The sequence below is a fragment of the Dryobates pubescens genome, chromosome 6, assembly GCF_014839835.1.
Source record: "Dryobates pubescens isolate bDryPub1 chromosome 6, bDryPub1.pri, whole genome shotgun sequence".
In the NCBI taxonomy this organism is placed as follows: Eukaryota; Metazoa; Chordata; class Aves; order Piciformes; family Picidae; genus Dryobates; species Dryobates pubescens.
Genome location: NC_071617.1, coordinates 8323309 through 8349367, shown reverse-complemented (window position 1 = coordinate 8349367; position 26059 = coordinate 8323309). Strand labels below are relative to the sequence as shown.

Below are 26059 nucleotides of genomic sequence, written 5' to 3'. Positions count from 1 at the left end.
CGTCTGGGTTGAGGCAATCCCAGGCACAAATCCAAGCTGGGCAGTGACTGGCTGGAGAGCAGCCCTGAGGAGAGAGACTTGGGGGTGCTGGTGGAGGAGAAGCTCAACAGGAGCTCTCAGTGTGCACTTGCAGCCCGGAAAGCCAATCAGATGCTGGGCTGCATCAAGAGAAGTGTGGCCAGCAGGTCGAGGGAGGTGATTCTCCCCCTCTACTTAGCTCTGGTGAGATGCACCTGGAGCACTGCCTCTGGTTCTGGAGCCCCTATTACAAGAGGGATATGGAGGTGCTGGAAGGTGTCCAGAGAAGGGCCACGAGGATGATCAGAGGGCTGGAGCACCTCTCCTATGAGGACAGACTGAAGGAGTTGGGGCTGTTCAGTCTGGAGAAGAGAAGGCTCTGAGGTGACCTAATTGTGGCCTTCCAGTATCTGAAGGGGGCCTCCAAGAAGGCTGGGGAGGGACTTCTGAGGCTATCAGCCCTGGAATGGGTTGTCCAGGGAGGTGGTTGAGGCCCCGTCCCTGGAGGTGTTTAAGCCCAGGCTGGATGAGGCTGTGGCCAGCCTGATCTAGTGTGGGGTGTCCCTGCCCATGGCAGGGGGGATGGAACTAGATGATCCTTGTGGTCCCTTCCAACCCTGACTGATACTATGATCTCACCTGTTTAGTTACAGTTTTGACAGTCTGCCTGTTTTGTTCAAGTTATGTTTGCTCATTTAGCAGAACAAACCAATGTGGAGCTTTATTTGATGCTCTGTTAGGCCTTGAAGTTTATGCAGGGGCTACAAACTTCTTTATTTCATACATATTTGAGTGTATCTTCAGTGATTTTTATTTCTCTTTAAAGGAAATACAAATAATATAATACATGTCTTAAACAAGATTTTTTTAATAGGTCAGATTCCCCAACCCATTTTTTGTTCTGTAGTGAATCAAAGTGGTATTCCATTGTATAAGCTGACAACGTATAAATAGTAATGATGTTCCTGCAGCACATGGGTTGAATTGTTACAATTGAAACAGTATTTCACACGCTGTGCCTCACTGATGCCAAGATAAATTTTAGAAGCCATTCTGCAACTCACTGCCATTACCATATCAGTTTGGAGTATGGGATTGATAAAAGCTAGGAAAAAAAAACTCCAAACATTTTAAAATGTATTTTCAGATTATTAAAGTTGTTTTGCCTTTTGCCTTTGTCTTGGGTTTATAGTATCATAGTAGTATCATAGTATCAGTCAGGGTTGGAAGGGACCACAAGGATCATCTAGTTCCAACCCCCCTGCCATGGGCAGGGACACCCCACACTAGATCAGCCTGGCCAGAGCCTCGTCCAGCCTGGGCTTAAACACCTCCAGGGATGGGGCCTCAACCACCTCCCTGGACAACCCATTCCAGGGCTTCACCACTCTCATGGGGAAGAACTTCCTCCTCACCTCCAGCCTGAATCTCCCCACCTCCAGCTTCATTCCATTCCCCCTAGTCCTATCACTACCTGATATCCCGAGAAGTCCCTCCCCAGCCTTCTTGTAGGTCCCCATCAGATATTGGAAGGCCACAGTTATAGGAAGTGAGACAGATACTCTTTTATGCCTCCCAAAAAGGGGTAAAATAAGACACTCCACACAGGATTGGAAAGAATTTGAGTTCTAAATCCACAACTATATACAAGAATACAACAACATAAAAACCCAAAACAGTCTCAGCCCAACTCTCTCTCTGGGCTTACCACAGGACCTCATTAAGCCCAAAGCTTAATGATGTAGATAAAAATTCAGCTTGCCATCACCAGGCCCCACTCCCCTGCATCACAACAGATAGCAGTCCACATTGGGAAGGGAGCAGGGAGAGGAGAAGGGGCCAAACAGCTTATGCTGTTCCTTTATAAAGGGAAGATAAAGATTAAATATTATGGGATGGAATAATATAATTTCCTCTGTCCACCTCCTGGGGCTGGACCATTCAGCTCCTTGTACACTTTGGTACTCTGGAGGAATCATTTCCATGGTTAGCACATAGTCTTTATCCTATAACAACAGCCTTTTAGAAATGAAAACTTAAGAGTCATAATTTACAAAGTTTTTAATTTCTCTGATAGTTTACTTTTCATCCTGTTTGAAAAAGAAAATGTTGGAAAAGGAAAAAAAAAACCAAACAAAACCTTTTAGGTGATTGAATATAGCAATAATCTTATTCAGATTGTTTTTACATGAAGCTATGTGTATCAAAAAGTAGCATCTGTAAATCAGGCTCAGAAGAGATATGTGCCAGGCCACTAATATAAATTGCAAAATACTAGACTGCCTGCTCTTCAGAAGATGCAAGAACTAATCATGGGCTTCCATTGGAAATGCAGATGTCAGCTGTTGGTGCCTTGAATTGTCAATAATAATGTTAAACACAGGGTAGACTATCAGCCTGAGCTTATTCTTTATTCCTCTCTCAAACTCATGAAAGCCAAGACAGTTGTGACATATGTTCTGCTATGGCTCAGTAAGTGAAGCTGTGTGTGGATCATCTGCGTGCGTGTGCTGAATTATTCATCTCCGAGGTACAGCTCTGGGAGAGCAACTGACATGCACTTTCCTGGCAGGTAGGCTTCAAACCCTATCACATGGAGGGAGAGAATATAAATTCTCAGTTTATCCCAAACCAAGCTGGTTATCAGCTGTACATCTCCAAGGTACAGCTCTGGGAGAGCAACTGACATGCACTTTCCTGGCAGGTAGGCTTCGAACCCTATCACATGGAGGGAGAGAATATAAATTCTCAGTTTATCCCAAACCAAGCTGGTTATCAGCTGTACATCTCCAAGGTACAGCTCTGGGAGAGCAACTGACATGCACTTTCCTGGCAGGTAGGCTTCGAACCCTATCACGTGGAGGGAGAGAATATAAATTCTCAGTTTATCCCAAACCAAGCTGGTTATCAGCTCTGTACACAGGCTCAGGTGTTATATTTTTGGTTTTCCTACAGCTGCATTGGGGGAAAAGCTGAAAAGTATCAAATTCTAAGAGAAGTTACTGTGATGGAATGTAGCACCTGCATACCACCTTTTGTTATCTGCACTGCAGCCATGTAGGTAATGTACTTGCCATGTAAGGCTCACCAAATTTACTGAGCTGTAGCCACAAGGGCAACCTTAGAGGCAGGGGAAGGGAGACTCAAACCTGAAGGGTGATGGTATCTTCTAGGTGGTATCTTTCCCTCTGCAGAGAGGGGACTGGGGCAGGGCGTGCAGCAGAAATCCTGTTATCCTCTTGAATCTGTCTGAATGATTCCTATGCTCTTCCTTGATGACCTGCAAATTGAGTTACTTTCCACAGTATGACTGTGTGACTTCATCAAAGAAAGCATCAAGCATCCATCTGGAGCAATATTATTGGAACTGATAGTTTGGGGTTTTTTTGTTTGGTTGTTTTACCTCTTCTCAGTAAATAAATTGCCTTTCCCCACCCCTTCAGTGTTGTAGTATGGGTGTAGGTGTTCCATCACCCTAGAGCACAGCTTCCAGGCCAAGATGTTAGGAGGCAAAGAGGTTTATTACATTACACAGCAAAGTTATATACTCTATCAGAAGGCACATGTGTCACATCTTAATTGGTCATTTTCTACTGGCATGCATGTAAGTAAGGCATGCAGTAGGTTAAGATAACAAAACAATATTCTAACACATCCAACCAAATTCTGCCAAGTTTCTCCCTTCAGCTACAAAATGTTTACATTATTTTCTTAGTCAGAGACCATATATAAGCTTCTCTAATTTGAGCAAAAGCAAATATTCCCCTGCATTTTCCTCTTTCTTTCTCTCAATTTCTGATAAGGTGTGCTTTCCTAACTCAAGGGCAAAACATAGCTGTTCCAAAGCTATCTGCAAGCAGCCCTTCTCCTACAGTTCAACACAATGGATATTAAATGAGCTGCATGCTTTATTTTTAGTATTCTCCCTGGCAACTGGCACCAGAACAAGAGGACACAGTCTCAAGCTGTGCCAGGGGAGGTTTAGGCTGGATGTTAGGAAGTTCTTCCCAGCAAGAGAGATTGGCCATTGCAATGTGCTGCCCAGGGAGGTTGGTGGAGTCAACTATCACTGGAGGTGTTTAGGAAGAGAGTGGATGAGGTGCTTGTTGCCATGGTTTAGTTGATTAGATGGTGTTGGATGATAGGTTGGACTCGATGATCTCAAAGGTCTTTTCCAACCTGGTTACTTCTCTTCTCTTCTCTTCTCTTCTCTTCTCTTCTCTTCTCTTCTCTTCTCTTCTCTTCTCTTCTCTTCTCTTCTCTTCTCTTCTCTTCTCTTCTCTTCTCTTCTCTTCTCTTCTCTTCTCTTCTCTTCTCTTCTCTTCTCTTCTCTTCTCTTCTCTTCTCTTCTCTTCTCTTCTCTTCTCTTCTCTTCTCTTCTCTTCTCTTCTCTTCTCTTCTCTTCTCTTCTCTTCTCTTCTCTTCTCTTCTCTTCTCTTCTCTTCTCTTCTCTTCTCTTCTCTTCTCTTCTCTTCTCTTCTCTTCTCTTCTCTTCTCTTCTCTTCTCTTCTCTTCTCTTCCAACCTGGTCTATTCTGTTCTATTACATATTTCTTTTGTTGTGGATCAGTGGGTTCTTGTGTGGCTTATTATGAATATGCTCTGTTGAGAAGTTCATTTGAGGTACAATGCAAGTATTAACTTCAGAAATGTTCAGTTCTGAGTTCACTAGAAATCTCATCTTGAGGACCTGTGGAGGATTATACTTACATCCAGAGAAGTATTTTCAAGTGTCACAGCCCACTTCCTGCTGTGACCTCTTGGTGCAGTGCATGGTTTCAGCAGGTGAAGAGAATTCATCTGCTCAAGGAAGAGGTGTTGATTCAACAGATGACTCCTCTCTTGAGGCTTGTCTAAATGCTTGAGGATACATTTTAGTTACAGAGAGGGGGGAGTGTAACTTTCTAGCATAGGTGGGAAACACATGCTACGTGTTAATTTTGTTTTACCCCTTGCTAACAAACTCCTTTGAGGTTAAAAATGTCTAGGACAAGAATTACCATGTAATGCAATTCAGTAACTGTGCTGTCGGGCAGTGGTGACCCTCACCATTCTTAGCCAAGTAAAAACTTACACATTGCTATAACACCATTGTAAAACAAATGCATTGCCTAAAAACACATTAGTATTTGGTGCCTCAGTGTAGGTTACACATACATCGATGTCTTATTTTTGAACGACTTTTACGAGTGTGCTTTGTATACTAAATAATCTCTTCCTGGTTTTGTCAAGGTCTGGGAATTATTTATTGCAACCTACATTACCCTCCTACTTATTTGCTAAAAGCTAGAAGTTGAAGGGTCTGGCATACATACTTGTATGTTACCAACATTTTTGGTAATTGTGAGAAGTGCCTAATAAGCCCTACGAGGAGAGGCTGAGGGAGCTGGGGTTGCTTAGCCTGGAGAAGAGGAGACTCAGGGGTGACCTTATTACTCTCTACAACTACCTGAAGGGAGGTTGTAGACAGATGGATGTTGGTCTCTTCTCCCAGGCAGCCAGTACCAGAACAAGAGGACACAGTCTCAGGCTGCGCCAGGGGAGATTCAGGCTGGATGTTAGAAAAAAGTTCTATACAGAGAGAGTGATTGCACATTGGAATGGGCTGCCTGGGGAGGTGGTGGAGTCGCCATCACTGGAGGTTTTTGGGAGAAGACTTGACAGGGTACTTGGTGCTGTGGGTTAGTTGCTTGGGCGGTGTTGGATTGGTTGATGGGTTGGACGCGATGATCTTGAAGGTCTCTTCCAACCTGGTTTATTCTATGTATTCTATATTCTATGTATAACAAAGAGAAGCCCCATCTCCTCCAGCGTTGGCTTTATTCAGCATGTCCTTGGTTCAAATTCAGTGTTATCTCTTAATTTTCTTATTGCCATTGTCCCATGCTTTTATGAGAATGGAACACTCCTTACTTAACATCTTAGTTTACTGGGCTGATGAAGAATCACAGAATGTTAGGGGCTGAAAGGGACCTTGAAAGATCATCCAGTCCAACTCCCCTGCCAGAGCAGGATCACCTAGACCAGATCACACAGGAACGCATCCAGGTGGGTCTTGACTATCTCCAGAGAGGGAGAACTCCACCACCCCCCTGGGCAGCCTGTTCCAGTGTTCTGTCACCCTCACAGTTTAAAAAATTCTTCCTTATGTTTCCATGGAACTTGCTATGCCTCAACTTCTACCCATTGCTTCTTGTCCTGTCACTGGGCATCACCCAGCAGAGCCTGGCTCCGTCCTCTTGGCACTCACCCTTTACATATTTATAAACATTAATGAGGCCACCCCTAGTCTCCTCCTCTCCAAGCTAAAGAGCCCCAGCTCCCTCAGTCTCTCCTCATAAGGAAGATGTTCACTCCATTAATAATTTTTGTGGCTCTGTGCTTGACTCTTTCAAGTAGTTCCCTGTTTCAAGAAGTTGCTCAGCAGCATTATCTGTGTTTTCCCATCTTGTATAACCTTATGTCAACCTAGCTCTGACCTTTATAATATGGAACCTAGTGGTAATATACCCTTGTGCTTAACAACCTTTGAAATAAAAATATATGATTGGCAGAGCTGCAGGAAATAATTAGTTCCAAGTGGATGGGAGAAGTGGAAGGATTATTTAAAGGAGAAGAAGGTGATTCAGCTGGTTTATGGTGCATATGAAATGGTCTCAGCTTTTAATCTAACTATTAAGGGACTGAAATAAATTTGAATTGCTATGCATTTTTGAATGAAGAAGATCTTTAAGTAACTTTCCTGCTTGTTGGAGGCTCAGATATTTGAAGCATTAATTAGCTCATTTGCTTTTCCAGGCCTACTCATAAAATGTATCTGAGTAGAAAAAGATACTTAGCAGAGCGGTTGGACTCCGAGCCCAGAGAGTGGTGGTGAATGGTGCCACATCCAGCTGGCGGCCAGGCACTAGTGGTGTGCCCCAGGGATCAGTGCTGGGCCCCATGCTCTTTAACATCTTTATTGATGATCTGGATGAGGGCATTGAGTCCATCATCAGTAAATTTGCTGACAACACCAAGCTGGGGGCAGGAGTTGATCTGCTGGAGGGTAGAGAGGCTCTGCAGAGGGACCTCGACAGGCTGGGCAGATGGGCAGAGTCCAAGGGCAGGAGATTGAACACATCCAAGTGCCAGGTTCTGCACATTGGCCACAACAACCCCATGCAGAGCTACAGGCTGGGGTCAGAGTGGCTGGAGAGCAGCCAGGTAGAGAGGGACCTGGGGGTACTGCGCAATGGTAGGCTGAACATGAGCCTGCAGTGTGCCCAGGCAGCCAAGGGGGCCAACGGCATCCTGGCCTGCATCAGGAACAGTGTGGTCAGCAGGAGCAGGGAGGTCATTGTGCCCCTGTACACTGCACTGGCTAGGCCACACCTGGACTCCTGTGTCCAGTTCTGGGCCCCTCAGCTTAGGAAGGATGTTGACTTGCTGGAACATGTCCGGAGAAGGGCAACAAAGTTGGTGAGGGGCTTGGAACACAAGCCCTATGAGGAGAGACTGAGGGAGCTGGGGTTGCTTATCCTGGAGAGGAGGAGGCTCAGGGGTGAACTTATTGCTCTCTACAACTATCTGAAGGGAGGTTGTAGACAGGCAGATGTTGGTCTTTTCTCCCAGGCAGCCAGTACCAGAACAAGAGGACATAGTCTCAGGCTGCACCAGGGGAGTTTTAGGCTGGTGGTTAGGAAGAAGATCTACACAGAGAGAGTGATTGCCCATTGGAATGGGCTGCCGGGGGAGGTGGTGGAGTCACCATCACTGGAGGTGTTCAGGAGGAGACTTGATGAGGTGCTTGGTTGCATGGTTTAGTTGATTAGGTGGGTTGAATTAGTTGATGGGTTGGACGTGATGATCTTGAAGGTCTCTTCCAACCTGGTTCATTCTATGCTATTCTACCTCGAGAGATCTTGCTGCAATATATCTAGACATCAGTTTATGGTGGTTTTGGAAAGTACTAAAAAATAAATACATACATTTCCCAGGAAAGAATTCTTCAATCACTTCTTCAGTCAGTTGTTACAGAGGTCAAGATGCACTGTCTGTATTTCAGTTAGATATTGGAACCAGGACAATTGCTGTGTAGATGAGTTCTCAAGCGTGCTGTACATGGGGGAAGAAAGCACGATTCTCCAGAATTTTGTCTGTGGCACTTACAAATGTGTAGATCATGCAGCTGTGTGCTGTGACAAATGAATAAAGAGTGAGCCACTCTCCTGCTCCTTTTTCCATGCTCTAATTTTCTATTAATTTGAATGGCTCTCTGCGAATAGCACCTTCGTGTATGAAAGAAGGCAACACTGAAGGCAAAATTAGCAGCCAGATAGGCTTTCTCCTTCTTCACAAGTGTGGATCAATGACTAGAGATTAGGAGACACTTCACCCATGTTAGCACTTCCTTTGTGCAGGCTGTGCTTCCCCCTTAAGTGTTGGAGGCTGGGCTTCCTCCTGGTATATAGAAATAGAATGCACTGCATTGGAAGCAACCCTCAAAGGTCATCTTGTCCAACCCCCCTACAGTAAGCAGGGACATTGTTAACTAGGTTAGGTTGCTGAGGACCCCCTCAAGTTTGGCCTTGAATGCCTCCAGGGATGGGGCCTCCACCACATCCCTGGGCAGCCTGTTGCAGTATTTTGCTTATTGATAAGAACTTCCTCCTTATGTCTACCCTGTCTGCCCTGCTTGTGTCCTCCTTATGTCTGCCCTAAGTCTGCCCTGCTGAGTCCTGAAATAAAGTGGTTGTGAATTACATACATTATGGGAGCAATGCATAGTTCTTAAAAGCTATTGCAATGAGCACTTGAGGACTTTGGTTGGAGGTCTAGCAAGGATCTCATGCTGGGCAAGAAATCCAAGAGAAACTTAATGGTCCTGTGGGAGAAGGGCATGCAGAACACTGTGGTTGAAGCCAGGATGAGTTTGAAAAGGATATGATTAAACCATGTTGGTCTAAAATGGGCATCCAGTTGTCTCCTCATAAAAGGATCTGTTTAGGTGCTGCTCCTCCTTTCTCTGGTGTTTGTATGCCTTCTCAGTATGCCATTTTGCCTTTTCCTTTGTGTTTTTTCCAGTGGACCAGTTCTGATTCTCTTTGATGCATGTTAGAGCAGGGCATGTTTTCCTTTCAGATTCTCTTGCCACATCTCTTCTAGTTGTGTTTAGTACAGGAAATGCCTGGCTGCTGGTTCTCCTGGGCATCTGTATGGCTGCCCTTGGTGTTTCAGTTCCCACATCTTCTCAGTTCGCTGTGCTCCTTGCTTTCAACTTCTGAAAAAGTGTGGTTTTGAAGTCAAAGCTTTATGATCTTATTCTCTGTGGAGCATGAAAGGGATGGCTTTTGAAATTTTTTATTATTTATTTTTTTTAATATTAATGGGGTGACAAAATGCAGAATGAGCTCAGGTAAATAAATGCCAGTGATGGATTGTGCTTGTAACAATGCAAATTGGAGTTTTGTGCCTGATTGCTATGAAAGTCACATTTCTGATTGAAATCAACTTCAGGATTTATAAGTTGCTATTTGCTTATTTTCTCTTAGCAGTACCTAACAGTGTGTTTCCCTTATGACCCACCCTCCAAATGCTCAGCATACAATAAACTCTGTTACAAGCAATTATTCATCTGACAGATGTGCATTATGAGCACTCCTGCTGATCTGGTGCAATGCACCAAACCTATAAGAGCAATGTAAAGCTGCTGTTTTATATAAGACCTTATAAGGCCAGAGGTGCACTACTGAGACTTAGAGAAGGGCTTTTACTACCTTCTTGCACCTGAACCATCACATACCTTGCAGGTTTTTACAGCCACTGTTTATTGGTGCATTTTAGTATCATAGTATAGTATCAGTCAGGGCTGGAAGGGACCACAAGGATCATCTAGTTCCACCCCCCCTGCCATGGGCAGGGACACCCCACACTAGATCAGGCTGGCCAGAGCCTCATCCACCTGGGCTTAAACACCTCCAGGGACAGGGCCCCAACCACCTCCCTGGACAACCCATTCCAGGGCTTCACCACTCTCATGGTGAAGAACTTCCTCCTCACGTCCAGCCTGAATCTCCCCACCTCCCCACCTCCTGTTCTTATGGTTGTATTAAACACATTAGCACAACTGAACTTCAACCCAAAACAACTGTCCTACAGTTTTCTTTAACCACAAAGCACACAAATGGGCAGAGCTGCTGAATGCAGCTCTAGGCTACTGTGCGAGACAAACAGTCAAGCCCAGCATTGACACAACCCTTGCACACAAAAAAATAAGGATGAGGGTAAAAACTTAATATTTCTCCCCCAATTTCAAAGTTTTGGTTTATCTGAAATATAAAGACACCTGTTTTCCCACTATGGGTATGTTTTTCTCTTTGCTATGACAGAAAAGTGAACATTTCTGTGGTTAATGCTTCTTTCAAGGCATCAATATAGGCCATTTAAATCAATCAGAATCCTGACCTGTGTAAATTGTGCTGTTGCATCGTCATTAAAAGATATTATGAACAAAATAAAGCTGAATGGCACTTAGTGCCATGGTTTAGTCATGAGGTCTGTGGTGACAGGTTGGACTTGATGATCTTTGAGGTCTCTTGCAACCTTGGTGATTCTGTGAATGGCTTCAGAGGAAACCTGTGTGGACAAGTATGTAGCTGCTATATCCAAAGCTACAATTGGGGAATATTTAAATTGTTGCCCTTAACTGTGCTTAGGTATTTAACTCATATGCACTAGAACATGTATTATGGGGTTTTATCTTTCTGTGGTCTTTGATTTGATTAAATCTCTTGAAGCCTGAGACAAATGCTTGAAAACAAAGTATGAAAATGAAGTATGATCACAGTATCACAGTATCACAGTATTGCTAAGGTTGGAAGAGACCTCAAAGATCATCGAGTCCAAACTGTCACCACAGACCTCATGACTAGACCATGGCACCAAGTGCCATATCCAATCCCCTCTTGAACACCTCCAGGGGTGGTGACTCCCTGGGCAGTACATTCCAATGACGAACGACTCTCTCAGTGAAGAACTTTCTCCTCACCTCGAGCCTAAACCTCCCCTGGCACAGCTTGAGACTGTGTCCCCTTGTTCTGGTGCTGGTTGCCTGGGAGAAGAGACCAAACCCTTCCTGGCTACAGTCCCCCTTTCAGGTAGTTGCAGAGGGCAATGAGGTCTCCCCTGAGCCTCCTCTTCTCCAGGCTAAACAACCCCAGCTGCCTCAGCCTCTCCTCACAGGGCTGTGCTCAAGGCTTCTCCCCAGCCTTGTTGCCCTTCTCTGGACATGTTCAAGTGTCTCGATGTCCTTCTTAAACTGAGGGGCCCAGAACTGGACACAGTACTCAAGGTGTGGCCTAACCAATGCAGAGTACAGGGGCACAATGACTTCCCTGCTCGTACTGGCCACACTATTCCTAATGCAGGCCAGGATGACATTGGCCCTCTTGGCCACCTGGGCACACTGCTGGCTCATGTTTAGGCGGGTGTCAATCAGCACCCCCAGGTCCCTCTCTGTCTGGCTGCTCTCCAGCCACTCTGACCCCAGCCTGTAGCTCTGCATGGGGTTGCTGTGGCCAAAGTGCAGCACCTGGCACTTGGGGTTGTTGAATGCCATCATGATCCTGCAATTCTACTTGTCAAAACCACGTAGTGATTTGATGATATTTTTATGTATGCTTACGCCGCCGACTGTCGTGCACGGAAAGCTTAGGCTGTTCAAATAATGTTGTGTTTGGTTTTAATAGTGATGTTTGTAACTTGGCAGGGCCAGCCTGTGGGAGACTGTGATTTTAACGTTCGGCTCGCATGTATAGAGAAAGAGATTATATTTCCACGCCATGAAAAGGTGAAAAGCGGTCTCATTGACAAAGCACAGGAACCATTCAGCGTTCGGAACAAACCATTCTTCGACATCTACGCTTCTAGAAAGGTAACCTTGATTTCTGGTGTTTCTATTGTGCCACTGAAGGCAGCAAAGCAGTGCTTGTTGTTGGTTTTCACCTCTGTTTCTTTTAGCTTCCAGAGAGTTCCCCTGCTGGCTGAATGTTCAGTAAAATCTGTGGGGGATGTTTGACTTTTTTAACTCAGAAATGAAAAACCGGGGGAGACCTAATAATGACCTTCCAGTACCTGAAGGGGGCTTACAAGAGGGATGGAGAGGGGCTATTTACAAAGGCCTGCAGTGACAGGACAAGGGGCCTTCAAGCTGGAAAAGAGCAGAATTAGTTTGGATGTTAGGAACAAGTTCTTTACCACGAGGGTAGTGGAACACTGGAATTGGTTGTCCAGGGAGGTGATTGGTGCCCCTTTGCTGGAGATATTTGAGGCTCAACAGGGCTCTGGGCAACTTGATCTAGTAGTTTACTGCAGAGAGGGTTTGACTAGGTGACCTTTGGAGGTCCCTTCCAACCTGGATCATTTTATGATTCTGGTATATTCTGGAAAGTGGTTTTAGGCTACCTATTGCTTCTGTATTTAAAAACTATCCCTTAGCAAACCCCACTTCTTTATTTCCATAATGTTGAGTGATAATACAGAAGTTAATAGCATAGCTCCAAAATGTCTCCAAGCTCAATGGAATGTCTGAGAGCTATGATATTTACCCTGTCCTCATTTGCAGGTGGGAATATAATGTTCTTTTTACTTCCATTCCCCATTTGGCCATAGTCTAAGAATCATGAGTTGTGCTTGAAACTCCCACTTTGATTACTAAGAGCCCATCCTACTTAATGTCTCCACATTTTACTTATTAAAAACAATGCCCTAGGTCTTCTCAAGTAATGCATATGACTTGCAAATATATATGGTTCCTACCTTTCATTGTGGACCATTTTCTTCAGTATAGACATACCCTACCATTCTTTAAAATACTTTTATTCTCTTCTGTGAATGAAATGGCTTCTGGATAATATTTTCATCTAGAGGAATTCGGGTTTTTTTCAGCACTGCTATTGGAAGTGGTTCTGTGCCTCATCAACGCAAAGCAAGGAAATCAAATCATAGAATCACAAGATTGTCAGGGCTGGAAGGGACCTCAATGATCATCCAGTTCCAACTCCCCTGCCAAGGGCAGGGACACTTCACAGCAGATCAGGTTGCTCAGAGCTGCGTCCAGCCTGGCCTTAAAAACTTCCAGGGATAGGGCTTCTACTACCTCCCTTGGCAGCCCATTCCACTGTCTCACCACCCTCATGGTGAAGATCTTCCTGATATCCAATCTTTAAGATCCCTTCCAACCTAAACCTTTCTATGAATCTATGAACTTACCCACTTCTAATTTTGCTCTATTCACCCTAGTCCTATCACTACCTGACATCCTAAAAAGGCCCTCACCAGCTTTCCTGTAGGCCCCCTTAAGATACTGGAAGGCCACAATAAGGTCTCCTCGGAGCCTTCTCCTCTCCAGACTGAATAGCCCCAACTCTCAGTCTGTTTCCATATCGGTGGCTTGTATTCACTTTTGCCATTTTCTTGATTCTGTAGCTGGTCATAAATCTTGCCCCATGAGGGGCAGCAATGGTATTTTGGCTGTACCAATGGTGGCTGAAAAGTAGATAAAGAGATGAGTCGTAAGCTACTCTGTAAAAACAAACAAAGAAAAACTGTCCAAGTAACAGTCTTGGGTAATTTTAAATCACAAACAATTTGACAAGAAATTAGTGTGAACAAAGAGCTATAAATGTTTTGATAATTTCTCTATATTTGTGTTGTTAACATTTTGGGATTGCCTTAAGAGCAACATTGTAAATTGATAGGAAAATAAAGGGGGAGAGCAATATCTGGGGTTGATTAAACTATACATGTTCAAAAATTACTGTTTTTTCAACAAGTCTGCTTTTCATGAGCTAACTCACACCCATTTAGAGTGAGTCAATGGCTGCTTTGTGCTACACTTAGCACAGAATGGCTTAGGCTGGAAGGCACCTTAGAGAGCACCTACTCCAACCTCTCTTCCATGGGCAGGGATGCCTCTCAAATAGACTCAACTGCTCCAAGCCTCATTGAGCCTAGCCTTGAATATCCACAGGGAGGAGGCATCCACAGCTTTCCTGTGCAGCCTATTCCAGTGTCTCAACAACCTTGTACTGAAGAACTTCTTCCTAAGATCCAGTCTAAGCCTACTCTACCTCAGCCTAAACCCATTCCCCCTTGTCCTATTGCTCGACACCTTTATGGAAAGTCCCTCTCCAGCCTTCCTGTAGGATCCCTTTAGGTACTGGAAGGCAGCTCTAGGTCCCCGCATAGTCTTCTCTTCTCCAGGCTGAACAACCCCAGCTCCCTCAGTGCGTCTCTACCGCAGCCTAAACCATTCCCCCTTGTCCTATTGCTCAACACCTTTATGGAAAGTCCCTCTCCAGCCTTCCTGTAGGATCCCTTTGGGTACTGGAAGGCAGCTCTAAGGTCCCCACAGAGTCTTCTCTTCTCCAGGCTGAACAACCCCAGCTCCCTCGATCTGTCCTTATAGCAGAGGTGCTCTAACCCTTGGATCATCTTTATGGCCTTCCTTTGGACTTGCTCCAACAGCTCTGTGTCTTTCTTATGATGGGGACACCAGAACTGCATGCAGTATTTGAGGTCTCACAAGAGCAGAGTAAAGGGACAGAATCACCTCTCTTGACCTGTTGGCCACACTCCTCTTGATGGATACGATTTGTCTCCTGGACTTCATGAGCACACTGCTGGCTCATGTTGAGTTTCTCATCAATCAATACACCCACATCTCTTTCTTCAGAGCTACTCTTAACCTGCTCTGCACCCAGCCTTTTCTTTCTCTAAGAGATCCTTCTGGTCTGAGAGTTTTGCTGCTTTTGGATGTACTCTTGGAACAATACAGCGGTGGCTTATGCCGTTAGAGCAGGGCATCTGAAAGTGTGAAGCACAGCTGTCACTTTGGCTTTTGTTACTTCTCTCAAGCTTGTGAAAAACAGTGTTTGAAGCCTGCAGTCCCAGCTAAAAGTTCAGGGACATTGCAACCTACATTTGAGATTATTGTGCTGCAAATGCAGTTCAGTCAATAAATTCACACCCTGATGTGCTATAACCTTAAAAGCATCTTTGAGATAAGAGTGTCTATATGCTTTTAATTTATTGGGGATTTTGAGTTCAGTACGGGCTTGTTGTTTCTATAGTGTCTATAGTCTGTAGTGCAGTGTAAAAGTTTTTGAGAACAGAAGGCTCCGAGGTGACCTAATTGTGGCCTTCCAGTATCTGAAGGGGGCCTACAAGAAGGCTGGGGAGGGACTTCTCAGGATATCAGGCAGTGATAGGACTAGGGGGAATGGAATGAAGCTGGAGGTGAGGAAATTCAGGCTGGATGTGAGAAGGAAGTTCTTCACCATGAGAGTGGTGAAGCCCTGGAATGGGTTGTCCAGGGAGGTGGTTGAGGCCCCATCCCTGGAAGTGTTTAAGCCCAGGCTGGATGAGGCTCTGGCCAGCCTGATCTAGTGTGGGGTGTCCCTGCCCATGGCAGGGGGTTTGGAACTAGATGATCCTCGTGGTCCCTTCCAGCCCTGACTGATACTGTGATACTATGATAGTTTTGGGAGGTTGGTTTGTTTGTTTGTTGTTGGATATTTTTGGTTGGTTGATTTTGAGGTGGCAACCAGAGCAGATGCTAAAGCTTTCTACATTTTGTGTTTGAAAGAAGCACAGGTTTTAAAATTTTCTTTTTGTTCCTTGGTACATTGCAGGTTTTAAACAATCCCTGTCCTCCATAATCTAGTGAAATGTGTTTATTATGCTCGTGTTATAAAAGAAGGTTTCTAATGAGGCCTTGCATCTGATCATTGCTTTCAGTAACTAAGAAACTTTGTGTCAATATTTAAGAGTCATTTACATGCCTTGTGATAACTGGAAGAGGTTTTAGATGGTACTGCCACTATTGATGTGGAAATCTCACTAAGACACTACTGGTAAATGTTTAAGTGAAGTTATTATAGATTCAAGTCACATTTGAAATCTCTAGTGAAAGGGCTAGTATCCAGAAAATTATGGTCTCAAAAGAATAATATTTAGACCAAGAATTATTGTTGCTGAAAAATAACTTCTTCTTGTTGTTGTTTCTTTAATTCTGTGGACTTAGTGTGATTCCTTAGGATAATGAAATAGGGATTACACCTTCGTAGTCATTGCAGCTTCATGAACAGAATTTTTCCACATGTATGGTTGGAGCAGACTATTGCTTTGAAGCATTGCCCTACTCTGCCAGAGGTCTGTTGAAAACCAGGATTGCTTTAGAATAGAATAAACCAGGTTGGAAGAGACCCTCAAGATCATCGTGTCCAACCTATCATCCAATACCACCCAATCAACTACACCATGGCACCAAGCACCCTATAAAGTCTCCTCCTGAACACCTCCAGTGATGGCGACTCCACCACCTCCTCGGGCAGCCCATTCCAATGGCAATCACTCTCTCTGTAAAACTTCCTCCTAACCTCCAGCCTAAACCTTCCCTGGCACAGCCTGAGACTGTGTCCTCTTGTTCTGGTGCTGGCTGCCTGGGAGAAGAGGCCAACCTCTGCCTGTCTACAACCTCCCTTCAGGTAGTTGTAGAGAGCAATAAGGTCACCCCTGAGACTCCTCTTCTCCAGGCTAAGCAACCCCAGCTCCCTTTTACCCTAAAGAACTTCTTCCTATGTTTATTCAGTCATCTCTGCAGCTATAGCAATAAATGTCCTCATGGTGATGAATATCTCATTAGTATAGCTGAAAGAACAAGCTGGGTTTCTTTTGCATCACTGACAAATGTCTTGACAGGGCTTACCAACTCTCTGTGCAGCACTGTAAGGTCTGCAGGGAGACAAGGGATTCCTTCTACTTTCTAAATCTGCTTATGCTCAGATTAACTCAGCATATCCATCAATCTGTCTCCAGAGGTGGTGGCAGCTGAATGGATGCTGAAGGACTGACAAATGTGACTTGCTTAGGTAGATCAGTTCTTTATGTTCAGTTAGCTGTTTTTCTTCAAGGACAGCAGAATCCTGTCACCTTTAGAATGGATCTAGCAGGATCCTTCCTTTTTTGACTTAAATATATTACACCCTTGAGTGATAACAGAATTTTCTTAATCATGAGTTTCTTCCTTAGCTCTACTTCTTGTATTTCTCTGACAGAAGGAAGATACAGCTTCTCAGATCACCCCCCAAGAATTTCTTTCCAAAGAAAGAAAGGTCAGTGGACATATTGGTCCTTGGCCACAGATAAGGTGGATCTGTGATTGCAACAGCATGTTCAAGACTGGAAACACTGGAGATAACCCATAGCAGTGGTCAGAATTCTTGGAGTAGGTACTTGAGTTTTTTCTGAAGCATAGTTGGGCTTTACTTAGGGTCAAGGCAAAAAACAAACAAGTGTACTTCTGAATTACTGCAGCTGGAAGCACACAACATACCTTAGTTTTGTTCCTAGAAAATGAAGTATTGTAGACTTCTCCCCTCACAGCCTCCCTCCATCATTCCTTTCTATGACCTGAGTTAAGACATAGTGTTCCAAATTGAAAGCTTGTTGTTGGCCATTCTTTTTATTAACAATAGCAGGCATCAGTAAACATCTCTTAGCTTGAGTGGATTGTAGGAAGATTACTCAAAAAGGCCAGGAGTCTCAGTGCTGTATTTAATAGCAGAATACTTTTAATTATACCAGGAAAGTGTCCAACCTAGGTTTAGTTATTTACAGTGAAAATGTGCAATTAATTACTTGAACCAGGAGTAAACTCCTTACTGTGTTATATTTTATGTCCAAGAGTGAAATTGTTCTTAGATCTATGATGATTTTTTTTTGTCTGATCTGAAACCCAATTTATTCTGAAATGAAACACACTTTAAAATTGCAATTATAAAATACGACAGCATTTGTAGTAGTGCCTCAACATTTATTGTGGGCACTAGATTTTCGAGTCCAGAGAAGGGCAACGAAGTTGGTGAGGGGTTTGGAACACAAGCCCTATGAGGAGAGGCTGAGGGAGCTGGGGTTGCTTAGCCTGCAGAAAAGGAGACTCAGGGGTCACCTTCTTGCTCTCTACAACTACCTGAAGGGAGGTTGTAGACAGGCAGAGGTTGGTCTCTTCTTTCAGGCATCCAGTACCAGAACAAGAGGACACAGTCTCAGGCTGCACCAGGGGAGGTTTAGGTTGGATGTTAGGAAGAAGTTCTATACAGAGAGTGACTGCCCATTGGAATGGGCTGCCTGGGGGGGTGGTGGAGTCACCATCACTGGAGGTGTTCAGGAGGAGACTTGATGGGGTGCTTGGTGCCATGGGTTAGTTGTTTAGGTGGGTTGGATTGGTTGATGGGTTGGACGCGATGATCTTGAGAGTCTCTTCCAACCTGGTTTATTCTATAAGGGCTATGTCTTTCCAACGTTACAGCTTCATAATGGGGCAGTCACCTGAGGACAGCTTGTGTATGCTTCAGCTCTCTCAAAATGTTACCTTGTTGAATGTTGATACTGGGGACGGAGAAAGTGGTATCACTAGATTTGTCTGCTTCTGTAATCAAAGCACCTTCCCTATGAAGAGAGACCTGGGGCACTTTAGTCTTGAGAAGAGCAAGAGGGGATCTGATCAATGTCTGTCAATATCTGAGGGGTGGGTGTCAAGTGGAGGGGGCCAAGCTCTTTTTCGGTGGTGTGCACTAATAGGACAAGAAACGATGGATACAAGCTTGAACATAGAGGATTTGACCTCAACATGAGGAGAAATTTCTTTACAGTGAGGGTGACAGAGTCCTGGAACAGGCTGCCCAGGGAGGTTGTGGAGTCTCCACTGGAGACTTTCAAAACCCACCTGAATGCATTCCTGGGCAGACTACCCTAGGTGACCCTGCTTTGGCAGGGAGTTGGACTGCATGATCTCTGGAGGCCCCTTCTAAACTCTAACATTCTGTGATTTAGCACAGTTTATTCCTTTATTTTAAAATGGGAATCCCTATTCTATGTGAGCAATTTTGCTTTTTAATGTGACTTCCAAATTCCTTTGGAAAGATATTTTTGATCAATGCTGGATCTTTGCTGTTTTCCACTACACTTTCCTGATTGGTCACTTTTGTTGCATAAGGTTGCTTTATTTTCATTTATTAGCTTCCCTCAGAATTCAAGGACATGACATGGTCGAATCTGCCAGCTCTCCCAATCCTTGTACAAGGATAGCAGCAGTCTGTGGAGGAAGGTGAAGGTTTAGACTCTTTTAATGCTGGCTGGAGAGCTGCCAAACAGAGAGGGACCTGGGGGTGCTGATTGACACCCGCCTAAACATGAGCCAGCAGTGTGCCCAGGTGGCCAAGAGGGCCAAATGGCATCCTGGCCTGCATTAGGAATAGTGTGGCCAGCAGGAGCAGGGAAGTCATTGTGCCCCTGTACTCTGCATTGGTTAGGCCACACCTTGAGTCCTGTGTCCAGTTCTGGGCCCCTCAGTTTAAGAAGGACATCGAGACACTTGAACGTGTCCAGAGAAGGGCAACAAGGCTGGGGAGAGGCCTTGAGCACAGCCCTATGAGGAGAGGCTGAGGGAGCTGGGATTGTTTAGCCTGGAGAAGAGAAGGATCAGGGGTGACCTCATTGCCCTCTACAACTACCTGAAAGGTGGTTGTGGCCAGGAAGGGGTTGGTCTCTTCTCCCAGGCAACCAGCACCAGAACAAGGGGACACAGTCTCAAGTTGTGCCAGGGGAGGTTTAGACTTGAGGTGAGGAGAAAGTTCTTCACTGAGCGAGTCTTTCGTCATTGGAATGTGCTGCCCAGGGAGGTGGTGGAGTCACCGTCCCTGGAGGTGTTCAAGAGGAGATTGGACGTGGCACTTGGTGCCATGATCTAGTCGTGAGGCCTATCGAGAGAGGTTGGACTTGATGATCCTTGGGGTCTCTTCCGACCTTAGTTATACTGTGATACTGTGATTAAAGAGCAGTGAGGCTAATGCTGTGTATTCTTAGCCTTGGAGCCTTGGCCTTCTATTTACAAACATTTCAGTATTTTCAACAAAGAAATTATCCTAATTATATTAAACAGGAAATGCAGGTACACAGAAATAATGAAACTTGTGAAAATAATGCAAGTCTTGACTTTCATTGCCTAAACCAACCCACAATCCTTTTGCAAAGATTTTTTTGTGTGTATGCCAGCCTGGATGTCATCACTGAAGCCTGTAGTCTCATGAAAATGCTGCCTGGCAGGAGTAGGGGAAAAAAAAGTTCCTTTTTGTGCAGTCCATGGTCCCATGGAGAATTATGCCTATCACTCTCAATGAAACAATAGGGCTAAAGGTTAAACAATAATACAGGTCAAATGAACAACCTTTTTCAAATGTTAGCATGCTCTATGTCAATGACTTGTCAGTTCTTAGACTATTATCTGTTTTTAAAATGACAGCTTGTCCTAGAGGGATTAGAATGAAGGTGAATAATCTCTGCGAGAAGATTAAATGGTCTTGGATCTTGAAAGTTTTCAGTCAGACTGTGAACTGACAGATCACTTACTTTGTTCTCCTGGTTTATTTGACATTTGGGGTTTTTCTTGTTTGTTTTGTTTGTTTTGATTAAACTGTTGTTATTGTAGTTAGGAAAGGTGAAATGTTTTAAAGCTTGTGCCAGAAAATTTACAGCTACTGTTGAGGTGGTTTGCTTTGGAAAATTAAGTGGCTGTGAGCCTCTGATGATGAAGGAGATTGTGTGAGCACGCAACTTGATGACGGTGGTGTGAAGTATTTTGCAGGCAGCTGGGGGAGAATATGTGGAGATAGCTCATCCATGTCTGCCAAAAGAGCTGGTAACCAAAACCAGACTATAAATGATCACAAAACCCTGTTGTATGTTACTGAGTAGCTTACAGACAAATACGTGGAGAAGGTTTGCAGTCATGGGACAGAAGATGAAAGCAGTCAGTGGCAGCAATGGCAGCAGCAGAAGTGTCAGATAATGTCTATCTGTTTATTTGGGGTATTGAATTCCTCATTCCTCATCTTGTTGGAGGTGGAATGTTACCATCTGGATGGTTTTTAATGCCAAGAAGACTTGTTTCCTCTGTTTTTATTTTCTGTGCCTTAAGGAGTAGCTTGATGGACTCACCTTTCAGTCCTGCATTTCCTGACCTGAAGTTGGCAGTCACTCTGCAGCGTCTGGCCTACACCATAGTCTTCACTCCATCTGTTCTGTTCCAGGTTTTTGGCCTGATTATCATCTCTTCCCCTTTTAATTATCTACTAGCCCATCACCCCTCTACTTTTTTGTTTCTGTTTGCTTTTATTTCTTTACTTCATATATTTCTTGTACCCTTTGTTCTATTTCATCTCCCCAGAAATGGAAAGTCAAATGTTGTAAAAGCAGTATTGCCTTGTTCCACCCTTAGTGGGTGGTTGTTACCTTCACTCAGTCCTTTCTGGAGAGCTTTTCTTCCTGTACATGCAAATAATGGTTGACCTTTTCTTCCTGTAAATGCAAATAATGGTTGACCCAAGGAACCTGGTAAACAATCAGTGGATAGGAAGCTGTAAAGATGTTTCCTTATGCTTATATTAGAATTTGAAACCTTCTCTTGGCAGCTGTCTTGTATCCCAGCATGTAGGACTTCAACCTGATGGTTCAAAATTGTTTTACCATGTGATTTTTAAAGGTGAGGACAGCCAATGAGACCGAATGGAAGCTTTGTAAATTGTAATCTGAAATAGGTGACCCAACTGTAGCTCCTTAAAATTCAGTGCTACAGCTGGAGCTGTTTCAGGCAACTCACTGGAATGATGTGGACACTGTTTGGTAAATGTCATTTCTGGCAGTGGGAGGATGAGGGTAGCAAGGGCTTTGTAGGCCAAAGCTGGTGGGGTGTCCAGCTGCCTCTGGGTATTCTTGGGTCTAGCTGGTCTAGGGAGGTTTTCCTTCCCCTCTACTCTGCCCTGGGGAGACCATACCTGGAATACCGTGTCCAGTTTTGGGCTCCCCAATTCAAGAAAGACAGGGATCTGCTGAGGAGAGTACAATGGAGAGCTACAAAGATGATTGTGGGAATTGAACATCTCTCCTGTGAAGAAAGAGTGAGAGAACTCTTGAGCAGAGATGGCTGAGAGGGGATCTTATTAATGTCTATAAATATCTGAGAGGTGGGTGGCAAGATACAGAATATAGAATACAGAATTAACCAGGTTGGAAAAGACCTTTGAGATCATCAAGTTCAACCTATCACCCAACACCATCTAATCAATTAAACCATGGCACCAAGTGCCTCATCCAGTCTTATTTTAAACACCTCCAGTGATGGTGACTCCACCACCTCCCTGGGCAGCCCATTCCAATGGCTAATCACTCTTTCTGTGAAGAATTTCTTCCTAACCTCCAGCCTAAACCTCCCCTGGTGCAGCTTGAGACTGTGTCCTTTTGTTCTGGACATGAAAGTGCCAGTGGAGATGAAGGTGCCAGTCTCTTTTCTGTGGTACCCAGTGACAGGACAAGGAGCAACAGGAATGAACTGGAACACAGGAAGTTCCACCTCAACATGAGGAGTAACTTCCTTACTGTGAGGGTGACAGAGCACTGGAGCAGGCTGCCCAGGGAAGTTCTGGAGTCTCCTTCTTCAGTGACTTTCAAAACCCACCTGGATGCATTCTTGTGTTGTATGCCCTAGGTGATCCTGCTTTGGTAGTGGGATTGGACTCGGTGATCTCTGGAGGTGTTTGCCAACCCCTGACATTCTGTGATTCTGTGGTTCCTTTGCTTTCTGTGGGGCACTGAGGCTGCAGTTATTTGATTAGATTTGTATTACACCAAGAGATTTTCCCTTGTGCTAGGGAAAAACACAGGACTCAGCTAGAGCTAACTGCTTCTTGCTCTGGTGGAGTCACTTGAGGAGAGCTGTTCATGAACAAGACTCTGTGTTCATTTCCTAGAATTAAGAAGAGAGGATGAGGCTGCTTGCTTTTGATTATTATTATTTGTGGTTTTGAAGGTCAAGTGTAATATTTCAGCACAGTGTAATTTTGGTGAGGAACAGAATGAGGTTTTGCTGTTGATGTAAGAAATTACTCACATATCAGTTACATTTCATGTTTTCTGCAGAACGATTTACTGACGTTAAAACAAAGTCTTGCATATTTCCACAAAGGATGTTTTGTTACAACTAGTTAGATGTGGCTGGCGGTACAAATTGAATTCAGACTAATTCAGATGTGGAACATAATTAAGTTCTGACTTGCCAAGCTGTAGTGGAGGAAAGAAAACAACGAGAGCAGTGGCAAAATAAAGGCATATGGAAGAAGCATTTTACTTGGTGCACGTTGTGAGTTTACCTGTCAGAAAGGTGGATGTTCAGTTAACATTTTAACATTAGCTTTGAACATTCTTAACATTGTTGTAAATTATTTCTTCTGCATTTCTTGCAGTGGAAATAATTTGCCTTTCTGAGTAGGGAAAATGTCTCTTAACAGTGATTTCTACTTCCAGTTTTGTGATGCATTACCAAAAGAGAGAAAATGCAAATCTGTTTGGACCTAATTACCCGTTGGTCTCCTAGTATGGGCAGTTGAATTGGTATGTTTGATACCTTCTGAATTAGTTGGAGGACTCAGCTGTGGTGACTAAGTGGGTCACCCCACTCATTAATTGAGGGGCAACTGTTTAATATTGTCCGTTGTGCCACTTCACAGCCTGTCACTTTCCAAACTGCCTCCTGGCAATAAAGCTCCGCAGGGAAGCCATCAGCCTGCTCACCTTGGAATGATGTTTCAAGAGACATGCATTCAATTTGGGTAAAATTAATAAAAGCACAAAGGAAAACTGTAAGGTTGGGGGTGAAATTTAGAGCAGTGTATTACAGGACATCCCTGCTAGCTTATTCTTTACCTGTGATTTTCCCATTTCTGCCAAAAAAACCCACCCCCAACAGACACCAAACCCAAAGGACTGTGCAAAAGCAGGATTTTTTCTTTAAAGCCAAGAAATAACAAAATCTTATCATTTTAGAACATTTATAGAATAGAATAGAATAGAACAAACCAGGTTGGAAGAGACCTTCAAGATCATCATGTCCAACCTATCATCCAACACCACCTAATCAACTAAACCATGGCAACCAAGCATCCTGTCAAGCATCACCCTGAACACCCCCAGTGACGGCGACCCCACCACCTCCTCAGGCAGCCCATTCCAATGGGCAATCACTCTCTGTGTGTAAAACTTCCTCCTAACCTCCAGCCTAAACCTCCCCTGACGCATCCTGAGACTGTGTCCTCTTGTTCTGGTACTGGTTGCCTGGGAGAAGAGACCAACCTCTGCCTCACTACAACCCCCCTTCAGGTAGTTGTAGAGAGCAATGAGGTCACCCCTGAGTCTCCTCTACTCCAGGCTAAGCAACCCCAGCTCCCTCAGTCTCTCCTCATAGGGCTTATGCTCCAAGCCCCTCACCAACCTTGTTGCCCTTCTCTGGACTCGTTCCAGCAAGTCAACCTCCTTCCTAAACTGAGGGGCCCAGAACTGGACACAGTACTCGAGGTGCGGCCTAACCAGTGCAGTGTACAGGGGCAGAATGACCTCCCTGCTCCTGCTGGCCACACTGTTCCTGATGCAGGCCAGGATGCCATTGGCCTTCCTGGCTGCCTGGGCACATTTTACTGTTATGGCCTTACAGTGGCAAGTTTTAGAATGGAATAGGATAGGATAGGATAGGATAGGATAGGATAGGATAGGATAGGATAGGATAGGATAGGATAGGATAGGATAGGATAGGATAGGACCAGACCAGGTTGGAAGAGACCTTCAAGATCATTGTTTCCACCCCATCATCCGACACCACCTAATCAACTAAACCATGACACCAAGCACCCCTTCAAGTCTCTTCCTAAACACCTCTAGTGATGGTGACTCCACCACCTCCCCAGGCAGCCCATTCCAAGGGACAATCACTCTCACTAGAAGAATTTCTTCCTAACATCCAGCCTAACCTTCCCCTGGCACAGCTTGAGACTGTGTTAGTTTCAACGTCATAGCAAATAAAGCCCTTAAGTGCCATTGCATTGCAGAAGAATCAGATGTTTGTAGGCTTCCAGAATGCAACATTGTCTTCATTATTGGGTTAAAACTACTGCATCGATGTCTGGTGGAATACATTAGTCCAGTTTGAATCAGCATTGTCACAACAATAAATGTATGAAGACTTCATATTCCTCAATATCCTTTTCGTGTCTAATTGAATTGTTGTATATACAAATTTGTCTTTGTTGATAAGTCCTAGTGGAAATGCTTAATAGAACATAATCCTTAATTAGCTGATGTAATTAAAACAGGCCTGTCCGCATTCTTGACAACCAGAGACTGGATTATGTTGCAGCAGTTCACACAGGGGCTGGATAACAGATAAAACCTATTAAGTTTGTAATGATGGAAGATTGTTCAGAGAACAAATGAAGGTCTTCTTGGCCCAATTGCACTCAACTCAATGTCATTTCCCTCCCCATATCAGAACAGCTTTTGAATGTTTGCTCAAACCCGGAGTATTAGGGGACTTCTAAACATAAGCGTGAAGGAACATGCTCGGCTGAGGACATCAGGCAACAGACTTTTTTGTGTCAGCCGTCCATTCAGGAATGCTGCAGGTCATAGATCATTTGTAAATAGGTCAAAGAATTTCCTAATGGCATCTATTAAACCTCCTTCAGGTCCGGTAGGACTCTGCTCTGTGGCAAGTGTGCTCTGTCAGGTAGGAGAGCATGGGGAAAATGATGTGAACAATAACCCAATCCCTAACAGAAGAACCTGAGGTACCTTGCAGGTTGAAATAGAGAACTGGCAAGAGCAAAGTAAATTAATGGCTAAGCTGTGAAATTTATTGCTCTGCTTCTTCACCAGGTCAGGTAAATACAAAACATTGTTGCTGTTTGGCAGGGTCATTCCCTCACAGCCTCGAGAGATTCATGTTTCTCCTGTTTTGAAGCTATCACAAAAGTCAATTAAAGTTTCTCGAAGCAGCCTATTTCTCCTATTTGAAGCATTTGAAAACATTGTAGTTAATTGATGTCAATTTCTCAATTGTGCTTTGGAGGAGAGATTGACAGGCAGAAATGCTTAATGCTTATTTTGCATTCAGGAAT

General features: G+C 44.3%; 1 protein-coding gene across 1 annotated transcript in view; it reads left to right on the top strand.

Annotated features, from left to right (window-relative positions):
* RNGTT (RNA guanylyltransferase and 5'-phosphatase) overlaps positions 1 to 26059 on the top strand; it is a 267297-nt gene that overhangs the window by 96475 nt on the left and 144763 nt on the right. Inside the window, exon 11 of the mRNA XM_054162574.1 lies at positions 11767 to 11931. Coding sequence (XP_054018549.1) covers positions 11767 to 11931 — 165 coding nt within the window. The remainder of the gene's footprint in view (positions 1 to 11766; positions 11932 to 26059) is intronic.